This window comes from Nomascus leucogenys, chromosome 18 (genome assembly GCF_006542625.1).
Source record: "Nomascus leucogenys isolate Asia chromosome 18, Asia_NLE_v1, whole genome shotgun sequence".
Classification (NCBI taxonomy): domain Eukaryota; kingdom Metazoa; phylum Chordata; class Mammalia; order Primates; family Hylobatidae; genus Nomascus; species Nomascus leucogenys.
In genome coordinates, this window is record NC_044398.1 from 6,568,899 (window position 1) to 6,587,828 (window position 18,930).

At 37.8% G+C, this 18,930-nt stretch overlaps 1 protein-coding gene across 1 annotated transcript in view; it reads right to left on the reverse strand.

Moving 5' to 3' along the window:
• The window catches only part of SH3BGRL2 (SH3 domain binding glutamate rich protein like 2), a 75,866-nt gene that overhangs the window by 4,208 nt on the left and 52,728 nt on the right, over nt 1-18,930 (reverse strand). Inside the window, exon 3 of the mRNA XM_003258265.3 lies at nt 2,869-2,949. Within this exon, the coding sequence (XP_003258313.1) occupies nt 2,869-2,949 (81 nt within the window). The remainder of the gene's footprint in view (nt 1-2,868; nt 2,950-18,930) is intronic.

Consider the following 18,930-nt stretch of genomic DNA (forward strand, 5'->3'; position numbering starts at 1 on the left):
GAAAATTCACCCTTGGCGGGGGTTTTTTAAATGTCAGGAACAGAGATGTTGGAAATCATAACAGATCACCTCCATGTGATTGATAAGAGAAAATCCCGGGTTTCAGCATCAGAGCCCAGATTTAAATCACACCCACCCGACCTGCCAAATATAAAAGTGGAAAGAAAGCTGCATGTTTTCAATGACCTATTGAGATTCCTCTCAGAGGTACTGTTCCATTTGTGTGTGGCTGGGTGGGGGGTTACCTTGCTCAGAGGGCCTGCACAGATGCCCGTTAATAGCAACCTAAGATGAAGAACCACTCCAGTACAACCATATCTGTTAGTAAAGTCGCTGCCCCGATTCCCCGACTGCCACCCCTGCACACCCTCCCCCTTAAGCCAATGGATAAGGAGCTGACATCTGGCACAGGGGACCTCTGTGGCCTGCTCAAACTCTGGCCAGTCAGCACCCAGTGTTGACCGGTTGTTACCTACTTTGGATATCACCCCTGAAAGCTAGGGATCTGAAAGTATAATCTTCTATGACAGGCCCTTCTTGGGGTCTACTAAATTTTAACTTTGACGGTTTTCTACCTAAAAAGTATTGGTGAAATGGCCTCCCTTTCTCAGAATTAGTTGGCTATCACGATGGGCCAGCCACTGTGGGCTCCAGCCAACCACAAGGGAGACTGAGATCCCCCCACCACCCCCACCAGGGATTCCATACCATCTAACATTTACATACTTTAAAAAACTCTTCACAGGACAAACAACATATCCAGTGCCAATGTGGCCTGCAGGCCGCCATCTAGAGACCTCTAACCTACCTTTGCCCCTCCCACTATGGAGGGCAGCCCAGTCAGAGCCTACACTGCACCTGGGCCTGTTGGGCCCGTGAATGTCCTCTCCTACCATGTAAGAGCAATTATAGGTGCTAATGATGTCTTTATGTTTCCTGATAGGCTTTCTTGCCGTGTTTTTTATGTGTGTATACTACACAGGGAGTAGGAAAGGAAAAGAGAAAAGAGGGCTTTCATCTTTTAGTACATTAAATCTGTGAAAACTCTGTCAAAGCCTTAGACTGTAGACTTTACGATGAATCACTAACAAGGTGAAAAATACAAGATTAGAAGAGAGAAAATGCTAAATTGTTCTTGAAGACATTTTCACTTCTCTCATACAACGATGAAGTATGAGTTACTACTAGCCTTTAAAGCCCTAAATGGTTCATGGAGAGTGGCACAGACCTTGTGCTATGGACATCTGCTCTGGTGCCAGATACTCCTGCCCAGGTACAACTGATTTAGGTCCCTGAAAACGGTGGGCTGAATGGGGGCAGTGTCCAGGGCCCTCACTACCTTTGGGATGGTCCCCTGAAATCAAGTTAACTTCAGTGGCACCAAGATCAACTTTAATACTATGGCCACAAACTATGTGAGTATGTGTATTTCATACATCATAGGTTTCCTGAGAAACTGGTGAGAAAATACATTTCTTTGAAGAATAAAAAAATCAGCCCACAGTCTCTAAAGAATTTACATATTTGGGGAAAATGGGAATAAACAGTATTTTTTAAAAGGTTTTTGCACAGACAATGATGCCCGCTGGATTTATGTATCCATTAGACTACCCCATCCTAGTTTTTTCCAGTTCTTTGAAGATAAATCTGGACTTTTAATATCTCTGGATGAAATACGTTATAAAAATACTCTAATTTTCCTAACAAGTATTCAAATGTTCCATCTTTATAAAAGTAGTTTTAAGAACCTTTAAATACGGTATGCGTGGGTTTTGCCTCTGCTTAAAACATGTGCATGGAAACCACCCACAACCATCTGTGGACTTACTGATGTAAAAACAAAGCAAGATTTCACACTGGCTATGCACTGCAGACGCTGGTGTATAATTTATGTTATTGAGGGTCCCTGCCTTCCTCCTACATGTATGCCAGAGATGGTACAAATCCTGGGTAGCCTCAAAAGACCTATTATTTTCAGACATCAAAGTTCTAGGAAATGTACTTTTATTTCAGTTGTGTTAAAAATAGACATATTAGAATTCAGTCTCAATTTGAAACACTCAAAACCTCAATTACTATGTATATAAAGACTGCAAGGAAATACGCAAAAATGTCAATGTGGTTTGCTCTGGATGGTGATTTTAATTCTTTGTTTTACCCTTTTTTAATATTTTCCCAATTCAAAAAAAGGAGTCTAGGCTACTTTCATAATCAGAAAGAAAATGTGTGTTTTCAAAGTAGAAATAATATCAAAATAGTACTTTACTTAATAAAGAAATGTTCTTTCTTTTTTGAAAGTGAATCTACAAGCTTAATAAAGTTGTGATAACACACATCATTTCTAGTTCTAAACATGAGAAAATATTGGCTCCTTTATGTTTTCTAAAAGACATATGACTTAATAAAGTGGCTTCAAAATATTTTGATTAAGGAATTGAAGATTTTTTTCAAGGTTGACCATTTATTATTATAGACCATCTCTTCTCCAATGAAAGTAAATTTAAAACACCTTTAAATATGACTCTGAGTCTGCTATTTAAAAAAATGTAAAGTAAAAAAATTTGCAATTTTAAACAGAAAGCACCTACTAGTTTTTGCTACCTTAAATTCTCGGAAGAATGGGGTATAAATTAAAAATAAGGTAATATTCTAATTTATAGCAACAATTGAAAAATGGGGGGAAAAACACAAAACTAGCTTCTGTTGTATGTTTTAACACTGGGTAGTCTCTAATTATGCATCAGAAGAAGCAAAACCCCCAAATCTAAGAAACTATATATGCACTCCTCTAACACCGTCACTCTACATCTCTAAGAAAAATTCAAAAGAGATGAATTCTAAAACAAGAATAAGAAAAGATTTACCTACCTTTGATGCCAACCGTGGTTTCAGGCCTAAAAATGAAAAGACTGTGTTGCTTTCCTTGGATTCAAAAAAACTGTCATAATCCTAGAAAAAAGGGAAGGAGAAAATAAACCAACAAAAGCAAACAATTATCTTTATATTTGGTGCTTTGGACAAATTCTTTATGGAAGTAAAAAACGTACCATTGCTCCGTCCAGATCAGGGAAAAGCTAAATAAATCTGCTGAATTAGTCTGCTTGCACGTAAAAATTTATTTTAGTATGATGAAGAATGTAACAAGTTTTTAATCCAAAACCTATGACAAGATTAAAATGTAAAACATTTGGTGACAGAAATCAAATAGGAACACACTCCTTTTCCTTTGTGGGCCAAACTAACATTTGTCTGTGTGGAATCACTCTGACCTAAGATTTTACTCTAGGTCTTCAGTATGGAAGGCTGCCTCCCAATTCCACTCTTGATATTTTGTTATCTAGGGCTTTGAAAAAATCACCGGGTAAACAAAGCTGTAAAGGTCTCCATGTGTCAATGAAAGTGTGTCTTATTCTGCTTCTGAAGTTTTCCACATTCTTCGAGACCATCTCCTTCGAAGGAATAAAAAGATCAAATAAAAACTAAAAGAAACTATATTCTCTATATATTTACCTTTGCCTCAAACATATAGAATCATTTTTCTCTTCTTACCTTCACAAGAAGGCATCAAGGAATTCTGGTCAATGTGTTCAACTGTTTCTTTTCAAAAGTTTGCATTTATCATATGTAAAGCGGTCTTAAAATTTGGTAATTTGATAACTTTATCCTAAGGATAAATAATGTAAGCAAATGATGATCACAATCATTTTAGGCATTTGCTTTGTGCTAAGTGTCTTATAAATGATATGTTATTAAATCTTCACCACAGCCTGCCAGGTTAGAGACTGGCTCAAGGCAAAGAAATATGTTGTCCAAGTTTGACAGCTAATAAGTGAGAGAACTGATATTTGGGTTCATGTTTCACTGACCTTGAAATTCACACTTTTTGTACTCTAGGATGCATCCTGCCCCAAAGGAAACCAAGTATGGGGCACCACGTGTGCTGGAGTCACTGAGCGCTAACGAATCCATTGTTGAGCCAAGCCAACGGCATCTAAACTTGTAGAGATTCGCTTCCTGCAACGCATGCCTTGTCTGATTAAAAAATCTTTGAATTATTTGGTTCTGTGTACAGATCCTCTTCTCCAAAAGCTTTAGCAATTGAGTCTTGTGGTTTGGAAGGCAGTAGCCTCAGGTTTTTCATGGGCTGCTTCTTCTGTCATTTAGGATCAGCTTTAAAGAAAGGCCTTCCTTGACCAAGCCAAGAAGGAGCAACATGTCTGAAAAGAGATATTTGGCCAAGTCGTCTTTGAAAACTGGCATTGAAGCTTACATCTGAAGGATGAATAGAGTTGGCCAAGTGAAGGACAGGGATGGGAGCATTCTTGGGCAGGGAGCAGCACCAGTGAAGTGTGAAGCTGGCAGGGTGGACAGGGATCAACATATGCTGGGCTTTGTAAACCAAGAAAATGATCTTGAATTTTATCTTAAGTACCAAAAGAAATCATATAAGGGTTTTGAGCAAGGGAGCAAAATGATCTAGTTTCTTTTAAGAAAATACCTAAATAACTGTGTGGAGAATGGCTCAAAAAAGGGCAGCAAAAAGGAAAGCAGGGGAGAAAAGGGAGTACGCTTTGGCAATTGCAGTAAGCAATGGTGGCAGCTGGGCTGACGGCAGAGGGCAGCAGACAGGCTGCAGATACATTTTGGGGGTAGAAGTGATCATATTTGGTTGTGGATTTGATGGGGGTGATTAGGGAGAAATAAAAATTAAAGTGGCCCTGAACTTTCTGGCTTGATGAAAAAGACGAGAAAAAACAATCTGAAGGGAAGGTTGGAGTTCAATTTCAACATGCAATATTTGAGAAACTATATGAAACATTGAGTAAAGAAGGTATCAGTTGAGCAATTGGAGGTTCCTAACAGCTCTAGGATGTAGAGATTTCATGGAATTTGTAAGAAAATTTGTAATTTCTTGTAAGACAAAATATGATCCTAATTATGCCACAAAAACAGGTCAAAGTTTGGCATGAAATGCAGGCAAAATCTCATGGACTGAAAATGTTACATTCTTTATAATGAAGCTATTTCCAAAGAGTTGAGTAATAATTCCCTCACGAGAGTTCAAGAAATAATTCTGTTCAAAACATACTTTCTCTACTTGACAATTTGTTGACTATACTGAATGTGGTAGGCAGAGGAAGAGAGCTGAATTACGGCTAGATTTGTTCCATCCTTTAACATATCCACTGTATGTAACTTAGTATACCTGTTCTCTCTATACCATATTCAGCCTCTACTCAGTCGAAAGTCTTTCCCGGGGGACGCTCATTCATAGCCATGGCCCTGATTAAATTCACAATCTCTTGCCCTGACCTCTCTTCTGAGCTCTGGTTCCATAAAAGTCACTAACTGTTCACAGACTCTTAAACACAACAGGTCTTAACGACAATTCATGATCTTCCACTCCACAAATCGAAGTCTCAGAAAATGGCACCACTATTTACTGGGCCCTGTAACTCCAAAATCAACACATCACAGGACTCCTTTCTTCCCTCAACCACTAGTTTATATATCCCTTAAGCCTCTCAATTTTTCCACATTGGTCTCTACCAACCTGATCTAAGCTAGACTTCTGCAACAGCACCCCAACTTATCAACCTTTGTCTAATCTCACTATTTCTACCCCATCATTCTCTCAAAGTGAGGACAGACTGATTTTTATAAAAACAGATTTGATCTCACCCTCTGCTTAAATCCTTTCCTTTGAGACTTCTCACTCCTTGTAAGATACAGACTAAAATCCTTAATGTAATGTGAAAGGCCCTACATGGCCTAGCTCTAATTCATCAGGTTTGGGGAGAAGAAGGATCTTTTTTGTTGTTTTTGAAATAGGGTCTCACTCTGTCACCCAGACTGGAGTGCAGTGGTGTGTTCACAGCTCACTGCAGCCTCTACCTCCTGGGCTCAGGTGATCCTCCCATCTCAGCCTCCCAAGTAGCTGGGACCACAGGTGCACACCACCACACCCAGCTATTTTTTTCATTTTCTGTAGAAAAAAATATAAAAAATTCATCTATGTACATGAGAGAAATTATAGAGATAACACCTCTTTTTAGAGAAAACCCCCTCTACAAACAGACCACCTCTCTGTAGAGATGAGATATCATTATGTTGCCCAGGCTGATCTTGAACTCCAGGGCTCAAGCAATCGTCCTGCCTCGGCCTCCCAAAGTGCTGACATGATACGCGTGAGCCACCATGCCCAGCCAAGAGGGGTGTTATCCTTCTACTTGCACCAACCACTGTCTGATGCAACCACAGATTCATTTCTGGAAAACTGAGTGGTGTATATGTTTAGTCAACCGTGGATGTGACGTCCAGCAAACCACTATGAATTATCTATGACCTTGATCAACTCCTTTAACCTTCTCAGACTTTCTTTCTGTATCAGAATACTAGTGAAATCCCTTGGAACTCCAGAATTCTACAAAATAAAGGAGAATCCAGTAGAGTTGCTCCTAAATGGACTGTTAGCTGTGTCCAGGTGTAAAGCCCAGCCTAAGTATTCCTGTTCCTGCAGATATTTATTTGGAAATTGCCCCTGTCTTGTTTAACTGAATAGGTAAGGGAAGAGATACTAATGAGAAAAATTGAGGGCTAGTAACTTGATCATCAAAATGCTATCCCTGATCTTGTTTTAAAAGGCTACCATCTGTCTCTGTGTGATTAAAAATATCTTACATGGTCATTTGGGGTGGCTCACACCTGTAATCCCAGAGCTTTGGGAGGCTGAGGTGTGAGGATTGTCTGAGGCCAGGAGTTTGTGACCAGCCGGGGCAACACAGCGAGACCCCGTCTCTAAAAAATATTTAAAAAATTAGCCAGGGATGGCAGCATGTGCCTGCAGCTCCAGCTACTTGGGAGGCTGAGGTGAGAGGACCAACTGAGCCCTGGAGTTCAAGGCTACATGCAGTGAGCAATGATTACACCAGTGCACTACAGCCTGCATGGGTGACAGAGTGAGGGAGGGCCTATGTCAAAACAAAAACAAAAACAAACAACTCTAAGGTCAGTGTGAAATGCAGGAATGAAGGCCGGGCGCGGTGGCTCACGCTTGTAATCCCAGCACTTTGAGAGGCCGAGGCGGGCGGATCACAAGGTCAGGAGATCGAGACCACGGTGAAACCCCATCTCTACTAAAAAAAAATACAAAAAAATTAGCTGGGCATGGTGGCGGGCGCCTGTAGTCCCAGCTACTCGGAGAGGCTGAGGCAAGAGAATGGCGTGAACCTGGGAGGCAGAGCTTGCAGTGAGCCGAGATTGCGCCACTGCACTCCAGCCTGGGGGACAGAGCAAGACTCCATCTCAAAAAAAAAAAAAAAAATGCAAGAATGAAAAGTTAATGAAATATATAAAGAAAACATAAACAATGCCTCACTCAATCTCTATAAATGTAGTATGAATTCTACTTTCAAAAGATTTAAGTGGTAACACAAAAATATTGTGCATGTAAAAGAGCAAAAGGCAAGGTACAATGAGACTTAATGTTTGTATTTCAGGTTTCAGTGTTTATAATTAAAAACCTTAATCTTAAAATGATCCCAATGCCCCAAATCACAGCATTGGAAATAAGGTAAATTCTCACATGCAAGTTTCATATATATAAACCAACACCTATAAAGTAGACAGATTTTGAGGCTGCAGCCTCAAAATTTTGAGATTGCACCACTGCACTCCAGCCTGAGCAACAGGGCAAGACCCTGTCTCAATTGAAAAAAAAAAGAAAAAAAAAAACTGTGTATATATAACATTTTCTCTCATGCAGAGAAAATATGTAACATTATCAATAATCCATTTGTCCATATTAAATTGAAACCATTCTTAAAGGTTCAGTCACCAAGAAAAGTATTTAGAAATGTCAGATGTTTAGAAATCTCAGAATAGCAACATTTTTTACTTTTAGAAAAATTTCCCTTAAGCTGTATTTCTCTCATAATAATTATAAGTGTTATTTTTATGTTATGAACCTTTAATTCAGTGCCCTATCACTATTGCCAGCAGGGTGCTTCTTATCCAAAAATTGAATGGGATCCACCCAAAAGAACAGAAATTTTTATTTAACGTAATTAACTGCTTCCAAATGACAAATATAAAATTTGGTAATTAGCTTGAAAAAGAGAATGATTTAAAGAAAATCATTTTTAAAAGTCAGTGTTAGACTAGTACCTGACAGACACCAGGTTACCATTAATTTCTGTCATGTAGATAGATGAATTGCATTTGTTAATTAGTGACATGCCATGTTTTAGGTATATCATGTTAGTAACAAGTAAATCCTATTTCTATTCTGTTATTTACCAGTTTTAAAGAATTGTGTGAAAAATTTACTTTCTAACATTCAAAAGCTTTTGAGTGGCCTGATGAATCCTAAAGTATATAAATATAAAGTGAAACTATTAATATTTTCTTTGTCATGTTTAAACAAAAAGTAGATATGATAGAGATAAGTTAAATTGCATGTGAAATAATTTAAGATTAATATAGTATTAAAAATTTAAAACTACTTTCTATTAAGACACAAATTCTTATGGTTGTAAGCATTCTTAAATAAAAGAAAAAAATCTGCTTTCTTATCAAATTTGTTTTACTTGTCAGGCTTATACGTATTTAAAAAATACCTTAGGGTTCCTACTACAAAGGTTAAAACACTGTATTTTTAAAACTCACATAAAGTTTCCAAATAGGCTCACTGAATTCCTTATAGTCTAAGGCACTCTCCCTAGAGTGTTTTGTAAATACACATCTGTAGATTGCACATTTCAGGACAATCAACCTTTTGTAATTACATAATATGATGATTAGTAAATATTTACTTTGCAGAAAGATATAACCACATAAAACATATTCAAGGTAAAATTGCCCATTTCAGAAGCTGGTACATTTTCATTCCATTTAAGACAAAGGACAAAAAATTCACTTTGTTTATAATGCCAATCGCTACAAAAAGAAAAATCTCTGAACTGTATAGATAATAGCATAACCAAGCTACTCCAACTCACTAAGGGAACATTTATCTAAATGCTGTAATTTTAAGAATATAGCAACCTAAACAGTTGTGGTTTTTTGTTTTTGTTTTTTTTTAAAATCTCTCATCACCTACACTTCTGTTTATGTTCAAGTGAAAAGCACTGTTAGCGACATTTCTAAGCTCATGATAAAATCTACAACAGGTAGAGTTAAGAACAGTTTCATTCCTCCACAAAGCTTACTTAAGGACATTATCTGTGCACTCCGATTAGACCATTATGGACTAAGCAAGCATCTGAGACAAACACCTTAATGTTCTTTGCCCTTTCAGTGTCTCTGGAGAGAACGGTTAGGAAAGCCCACAGCAGCCACTCTGATAAGCTGTATGGCTTCCCACGGCTAAGTCAATCACAATTAAGTGACAGGCCCACATTATTTCTTCATGCCAAGGACATAACCAAACAGAAAACTGGAGGGAACAAAAACAAGGAAATGGTATAGCAGCAACCAGTTCTAAATGAGCCAGAGTAAATTTGTTTTACCCAAAAGAAAGATATTTTTTAAAAAGCAATTTATTAAGACTATAGGAGTTGCTGCAGCTGCTTAAAATGAACAGTGGCTGCTTCTCAAATTTTCTTTCAAGCCAAAGGGTAGCCTCTAAGCAGAATTTCTTGATTTAGTGGATAAAGGTTGTTAGTGCTATAGTCTACTTTATGAAATCTTGCTATAGAAATCAAATAATAGTAGACAATTCCAATCCTGGCAGGATAGATAAGATGCAGTTATCTAAAACAGCTTCATTTTGGCAATTTTTATGCCAAATACCAAAATATGAGCAAATCCAAAGGTGAGAATCTCAAATTCCTAATTCCTGTTTAATAGTTCTGACCATACAGGTTCAAGACAACAAAGCAAGCAAATACATCTACCTCCCCTCTTACCCAAGAGCCAATTTAAACTGCAGGGGAAGAAAACCTAGGAACAGGAACCAGCCACAAAATTTTAAGAAATACCCAGAATACATAAAATACAACCAAACAGGTAGAGAAAACACAGCAGGGGAAACCACAGCCCAAACCAATAGAAGAACAGTCCTTCCCAAGGAGCCTGCGCGGCAATCACGAGCCTGAGACAATGAACGCAACACTCTGGAGCAGGCTATGGCAGGGCAATCAATGGAAAACAGAAGTACATTTGCAATGGCTTACACAGTTTTTTCCCAGCCCTGGCCAGAGCTCCAGAGAAGTGCTCTCCAAAGAACCCTCGCTCCCTATATGCTGAAAACTCCCGGTGAGGCTTCAGGAGCCTGAGAGAGGCCAGCACAGTCTGTGGTCACCCTGACCCCACATCAGACACAGAAAGGGAAAAATGGAAAGGAAGTTCACCCTGGAGGGACACGCACTGAAGTCCATTGCTGCCTGGATGTGGCTCTTTCATGGGCACCTGAGGAGTTGTCTGCTTCGTGCTGCCCCCACTCTCTTACAGTCTTATTTAGCCCTCCTGCTCAACGTAAAGCAGGCCTGTGAGGGACTGGGGGAAGCCAAGCCGGCTCCTAAGAAAGCCAAAAACTAACAACTAGAACTAATGCTGGAGAACATAGAGATAACTTACAGAATATACCAAACTGTAAAAAAACGCTTTTTAATATCCTTGGAGAGATCAAAGAAAATGCTGCATCCACAAAACAAGAACAAGCCACTATTTTTAAAGGAATAACAAGAAACAAAAGAGCGCCTGAAAATGAAGTTTGACTGCCAAATTAGAAAGTAGATAAAAAGAATAAAAAGCAGGATAGCATAGAGCTAAAAACCAGGCTAGAGATCTAGAAGATAAAAGTTACGAATGCCTTTCAGAATGTAGAATGTCAAGACCAAGAGATGGAAATTACTAGATAAGTCAAGAGTATCGAAAGTTAGAACATAAGAGTAAAACTTCATCCAAAAGGAAAAAAAGATCCTGAAGATGAAAAGGAACGACAATGGAAGGGAGGGGGGGAAGGGCAAAGAAATAACAGAACTTGCTCTCAAGTGAAAAAAGACATTAGTTTTCAGATTGAGCAGTCCTATTAACTGCTGAGCAGAATGTTTTTTAAAGGCACATACTGATGAAATTCCAAAGCTCCAAGAAAACTCTAAAACTTTCCAGAAAAAGAAGCGAAACAACCTACCTTTAAGAATCTAATCTAGCAGACATGAAGTCTTCCGATCAATACAACGAATATGGAAAATGGAACAATGCTTCCTGGGGGAACTTGGTTTTAAATCTAGTCTTTTATATTAAACAAAATGATCAATTAAGAATGAAACACTTACAAAAAATTAAAGCATTCAGAAGGTTTACTAGGTAGGCACACTATGTTAACAAAATTATTTTCAGGACACACAAATTTAAAAAAAAATACAAGAAGGAAAAGTTATTTCTCTCATAGGTTTGCCAGACAAGTGTGAAGTGGAAGAAATGAAAAAGTTAAAATGTATTAAGAGGTTCCCTTGGATATTGACATTTGTGTCATTCTCCCTTAAGCCACAGGGATTTAGTAAAATAGGATTACATACCCTCCTCTATCTACTGCTGCTCACACTAAGCAGTTCTGTAGGGAATAGTATTTATATAATTATAACAATATACATATAATATACATTTATATAATTATTATAGTTACAAAAGAGAGTATGACATATACTTCAGCAATTCATGTGTGTATGTGTATTCATATATCAAAATAGGGGAGAAATGAGAATGTCAATTTCTCTTCAACTTTCAAAGGAAAAAGTAAATACTGTCCAATATTTAAAATCAAGGAATATACATATTAATACATGAATGGCAAGAACTTAGAAAAATGACAAAGCAGAGCCTCATGAAAAGGCTACATGTTGGGGAAATGAGGGAAGCTGCAGAAAGAAGAGCAGAGGAAAACCAACTTTTCACTTTGGACCCTTTGTCCAAAGTGATATTAACATGGCCTGGTTGTCTTAACAGTTTTGTTCTCTCTTCATTAACCCCAACTGCATGAGGTTCAGAAAGAGACAGAATTTGAAACAGTAAGAAAACCACCAGTTTGGCTATTAGTTAAGATATACTGCTAGCCATGCAACTGGGGAGGCCTCAAACTGTCTGGATGAAGGCTTTCAGTATTCACAGCACAAGTCATCATTTTTATGAAAGTCAATCCCAGGAATTCATCACTGTAGAATATTAAGGCAAACAACTCAGGAAGGTGAAAATGGGAGATTAAACATTTATAGACAGAAGAATAAAAGCTAGAGTTATACCGAAAAGATAAAACAGGAGAGAATATCTAATTATATTGCTGTGCTTCCGGGCATGCAGCTGATCAGCAATCAACCATAAAGGAGAATTTGTATCACACCCTCTCTACTACTCAACTTTTCCCCTCCTGGTATCTGGAAAGATGCCACATAGGAATATTTACAGGAAAACATCTGATGGAGAACATTATCCTTGATTAGATAACTGATCTTTTAGACAGAAGGCCTTGGAATACAGATTTTCAAATGCAGATAAAGTTTCTTAAGAAAATGCTGCCTGTGGGATAGGTGAGCTTCTAACAGAGTTAGTTTTCTAAATGGATTTCATTGTAAAACTTTAAAAGTAGATTCAATAAGATTGCTTTTAACAATCTGGCTTCGAATTTTATTAATAAAATGGGAATGCAGCACAGTCTAGCTTAACGGACTTCAAATCACGTACAGCAAATGCTCAGAACCTTGACAAGGCATGTCCCAACAGAATAGGCTGGCTACCTCCTGAGCTGAAAACACCTGTGTAGGTATTTATCCATTCATATAACCATGTTTGTTAGGTATGTTCTGTGTTTCTAGCAGTCTATTGGATACCAGATACTAAGACAAATAGGGTAAAGGTGAGCACAAGGTGCTTGGAAACCAACTGAAAGCAAAGACATTTAAAAAAACCTATGAGATAAATATCATACTAGCAGTAATAAGGCACAAGTTTGCTGGGCATGGGGGAGAAGAAGTAATAAACAGAGTCCTAGTTAATTAGAGAAAGTGTAATAACAACACACCTTTGGATTGAGCTTTGAGAGAGAAACAGGGCAGAATTATGGAGGATGTAAAAATTACAGGATTTGGTAATCAACTGGGTATATGAGGTAAGAAAGATCAGTGTGGAGTGATTTTTAGGGCTTTCCCTTAAGCATCATATAGTAGATGTAGCCATTAGCCCTAAATGAATAACATCCATATCTTTGAAATAGAGTGCAATCTCCTGTGGATAACAGTTACAGTTTTGGACTTTTGCTTTTTGTTTGTTTGTTTGTTTTCCTCACTGACTCTAAACAGAGCTCTAGTAACACATTATTACTGCAGAGAGGCTATGACGTAGGTGAAAATTTCTGTGCATCATTTTGTTCTACTCCATTCTACCAGATGACACACTCAATTGTCAGGACAGAGACCTGGGAAACAGCCAATCCAGTGTTTCTCAAACATATCCACTAAGGAACTCCAAGAGGCAGAGGGAAATGTGAATGCAATGTCCAGAGCAGGGGCAGACTACGGAAGGGACTGTGAGCTAAGAAGAATGTTTACGGCCAGGCACGGTGGCTCACACCTGTAATCCCAGCACTTTGAGAGGCCAAGGTGGGCGGATCACAAGGTCAGAAGATCAAGACCATCCTGGCAAACATGGTGAAACCCCATCTCTACTAAATATACAAAAATTAGCCAGGCATGGTGGCATGCACCTGTAGTCCCAGCTACTCGGGAGCCTGAGGCAGAAAAATTGCTTGAACCTGGCTGCAGTGAGCGGTGATTGTGCCACTACACTCCAGCCTGGGCAACAGAGTGAGACTCCATCTCAAAAAAAAAAAGAAGGATGTTTACATTTGTAAAGGTTGGAAAACAAAATAAAAACAACTAATAAAAACCGAAACAGAAAAGAATATGCAACAGAGAACTACGTGGCCCTCAAAGCCTAAAATATTTACCAGGTGGCTTGATCCCTGATCTAGAGGATTGAAGGACAGATTTTGAAGCAGGTCCCATAAATGTGAAATTCCTTTGAATCTTTGTTTAATCTTAAAACTTAATGGAAATGAGACATCTTGCCCTATAATATACCAGTATTTTTTTTTATTATTATACTTCAAGTTCTAGGGTACATGTGCACAACGTGCAGGTTTGATACATAGGTATACATGTACCACATTGGTTTGCTGCACCCATCAACTCATCATTTACATTAGGTATTTCTCCTAATGCTATCCCTCCTCCAGCCCCCGACCCCCGGACAGGCCCTGGTGTGTGATGTTCCCTGCCCTGTGTCCAAGTGATCTCATTGTTCAATTCCCACCTATGAGTGATAGCATGCGGTGTTTGGTTTTCTGTCCTTGTGATAGTTTGCTGAGAATGATGGTTTCCAGCTTCATCCATGTCCCTGCAAAGGACATGAACTCATCTTTTTTATGGCTGCATAGTATTCCATGGTGTAAATGTGCCACATTTTCTTAATCCAGTCTATCATTGGTGGACATTTGGGTTGAAGTCTTTGCTATTGCGAAAAGTGCCGCAATAAACATACATATGCATGTGTCTTTATAGTACCAGTGTTTGTTTTGCTATTAAAAATATTAAGTTTTGCAACATGATGAAAATCTTCAAGTCGAGTGGATGCTCCGGGCAGATGGGCAGTCTTCTCTGACTTTGGGCACCCCCAGGTACTGAGAAACCCAACTCTGGTTTTATCAGCAACACATATAATAATCATCTTGTCATGAAAGGAGACAAGGACATATGTTAGCATTTTCTCACCATTTATGGAGGCTCAGAAGCAGAGCCCAAGCACAGCTAAGTGTATACAGTTGCAGTTGTTCTCAAGTGCAGTGTTTATGTAAGACTTTTGGGAATGTTGTCCTGCGATCATATATTTTAAGTGCATTTGGGATCTGTTTTGAAGCATGAAGAACCTAATCCCATTACTGGGACTCCAGCCTGGGCTACAGAGCGAGACTCTATTTCAAAAAATAAATAAATAAATAAATAAATTAATTAAATAATTAAAAAAATTAAAAAGAGGCAATATATAAAGCAAATGTTTGCAGTCTTCTTTGAAAGGTAAAACTGACTGTTCCCCCTTTTTCCCATTCTCATTTGTCAAACTTTCTGTACTTGCATATTGATTTTAGTGCTGGGGAAATGAGCACTAATAAAAATAATGCTGAATAACCAATTAATTCATCATAAATACTTTTAAATATCTCTTTCCAGTAACTTTTTGTCAGACCGTAGTTGAAGACCATATTTTTTGTTTGTGTGTGGGCACTTGAAATATGTGTGTGTGTGTAGTGTGTGTGTATAAAATAATAGTGTAGTGTTTTAAAGTGAAATCTTTTTTTTTTTTTGAGACAGTGTCTCGCTCTGTCGCCCAGGCTGGAGTGCAGCGGGGCGATCTCTGCCCACTGCAACGTCTGCCTCCTGGGATCAAGTGATTCTCCTGCCTCAGCCTCCCCAGTAGCTGGGACTACGTAAAGTGAAATCTTATATAGGGATCGGGGATTTTTTAAACTGGTAATAATGGGATTAGGTTCTTTATGCTTAAAAAAAGATTCCAAACACACTTCTACTCCCAGGATAGTGTTCCCAAAAGTCTTACATAAACACCGCACTTGAGAAGAACTGCAACTGTATATACGTAGTTGTGCTTGGGCTCTGCTTCTGAGCCTCTACAAATGGTGAGAAAATGCTAACACATCTCCTTGTCTCCTTTCATGACAAAGAATGAAGAGGAAAGGAGACACCATAAATACCAACTGCTGGTAATTTACCCTTCATACTCCTCCTGAAAATTAGTCTAATCAATCTCTAGCCTACTTTCAGGCCTCAATTAACTAAGGTAGTATGGGGGAATGCAGGCAGTTAGCCCCAAATCACTACTTCACAAAACTAGTAAAAAGCTTTAACATAATCTTATTTGGTTAGCAACTTGTCCAATGCTAAAGCACAAATCTAACATTCCACAAACAGCATCTAAAACAAAATTAACTCAATAGTTTTAAAACATTAAAACTCATGGAAAATGATATAAAGGTTATTTTTCAATAAAAACAGTTTGCCATCTGTCTCTCAGCTAAGCTCTTCTTTCTTCATTATAAAACAGAACTTTACATGGCTAACTCCAACCACATTTTCCACCCCACTTGGTTTTTCTCCCCAGCTTCACCTAATGCCTGACTCTAGATATGGCATCCTCAGTCAAACTGCACCAATCTGTCTTGACTATCTGATTAGCCACTGTGTTTTTTTCCCCTTGAGGGTTAATCCACAAACTAGTTAATGTGCCCCTAGTCAAATGAAACTTGACTGAATTTCCATTTCCAACCACCAGTTAAAAAATAAAAATAAAAGAGCACTAATAAATTTAGCAAAGTTGTAGGATACAAAATCAACACACAAAAAATATCAGTTGTGTTTTTAGACACTAACAATAAATAACTGAAACATAAAATTAAGAAAACAATTTTATTTACAACAGCATCAAAAATAATAGTTAGGAATAAACCTAACCAAGCGGTAAAAGACTTGTACACTGAAAACTACAAAACATGCTGAAAAAAATTAAAGGAGATTCAAATAAATGGATATCCCATGCTCATGGATTAGAAGATAATATTATAGATGTCAATAATACCCAAAGCAATCTACAGATTCAACATGATCCCTATTAAAATTTCAACAGCAATTTTTGCAGAAATAGGAAAAAAAAATCATCCTAAAATTGATACGGCAAATCAATGGACCCTAAACAGCCAAAACAATTTTGAAAAAGAACAAACTTAAAGGACTTACATTTTCTGATTTCAAAACATATTACAAAGATATAGTCATCAAACAGTGTGATTCTACATAGAGACAGACATACAGACGAATAGCACAGAACAGAGAGTCCAAAATAAACCCTTCTGTACATGGTCAAATAACAGACAAGCATATCAAGGCCACTCATTGAGAAAAAAGATGGTCTCTTCAACAGTATTGGGAAAACTGGGTATCTACATGCAAAAGAATGAAGTTAGATCCTAATGTTACACTAGGTACAAAAGCTAACTTGAAATGGATTGAAGACACAAACCCAAGGCCCAAAACTATAAAACTCCTAGAAGAAAACACAGGGGAAAAGCTCCATGACATTGGATTTGGCAAACACTGATTTCCTGGATATGATACCAAGAGCACAAGTAACAAGAGCAAAAATAGACAAACAAGACTACATTAAGGTTAAAACCTTTTGTTCATCAAAGGACACAATGAACAGAGTGAAAAGGCAACCTATGGAGTGGAGGAAAATATTTGCCAATCAGATAGCTGATAAGGGATTACCACCCAAATATATAAAGAACACCTACAGCTCAAAAACAAAAAAATCAAATAACCTAATTTTAAAATGGGCAAAGAACCTGAATAGATACTTCTTCCAAGATAATATACAAATGGCTAACAAACATATTCAAAAGATGCTCAACATCGCCAATATCAGAGATATGCAAATCAAAACCACAATGAGTTATCACCTCACACTCATTAGAGTAGATACCATTTAAAAAATAACAAAAAAAGTTGGTGAGGATGTGTAGAAGTTAGAACCTCTCTGCAGTGTTGGTAGGTAATGTTGGTAGGCAAAATAGTACAATTGCTATAGAAAATAGTTTGGCTGTTCCCCCCAAAATTAAAAATAGAACTACCATACAATTTAGCAATCTCACTTCTAGGTATATATTTAAAAGAAACTATCAACAGGGTAAACAGACAACCCACAAATGGGAGAAAATATTTACAAACTATGCGTCTCACAATGGTCTAATATCCAGAATTTATAAGGAACTTAAATCAACAAGCAAAAAACAAATAATCCCATTAAAAGGACATGAACAGACACTTCTCTAAAGAAGACATAAAAGCAGCCAAAAAAAAACATGAAAAAAAATGTTCATCATTACTAATCATCAGAGAAATGCAAATCAAAAGCACAATGAGATGCATCTCACATCAGTCAGAATGGCCATTATTAAAAGGTCAAAAAACAACAGAAGCTGGCAGGGCTACAGAGAAAAGGAAAGGCTTACGCACTGTTGGTAAATTAGTTCAGCCACTGTGGAAAGCAGTTTGAATATTTCTCAAAGAACTTAAAACAGAGGTATCTTTCAACCCAGCAATCCCATTACTGGGTATATACCCAAAAGAAAATGGATTATTATACCAAAGAGTTACATGCACTCATACGTCCATTACTGCACTATGCACAATAGCAAAGACATGGAATCAACCTAGGTGCACATCAATGATGTACTGGATAAAGAAAATGTGATACATATACACCATGGAATACTATGCAGCCTTAAAAAAGAATAAACTCATGTCTTCTGCAGCAACATGGATGGAACTGGCGGCCATAATCCTAAACAAATTAACACAGGAACAGAAAACCAAATGCTGCATGTTCTCACATATAAATGGGAGCTGAACATGGAGGACCCATAGACATAAAATGCAAACAGTTGACACTGCAAACCACTAGAGTGGTGACAGAAGGGGATATGCGTCAAAAAAACTACCTATTGGATACTATGCTCACTATTCCAGTGCAATATACCCATGTAATACACCTGCACATGTACTCCCTGTATCTAAAATAAAAGAAATATAAAATAATTCTAAAAATTAAAAGAACTGAAAACAGGATTTCAAAGAGATATTTGCACACCCATGTTCATAGCAGCACTATTCACAATAGCCAAGAGGTGAATTTAATCCAAATGTCCATCAATGGATGAATAAATAAACAAAATGTGGCACATACATACAATGGGATATTATGCAGTCTTAATAAGGCAGGAAATCTTGTCACATGCTAGAACATGGATGAACCTTGAAGATATTATGCTAAGTGAAAGAAGCCAGTTGCAAAAAAACAAGTAGTGTG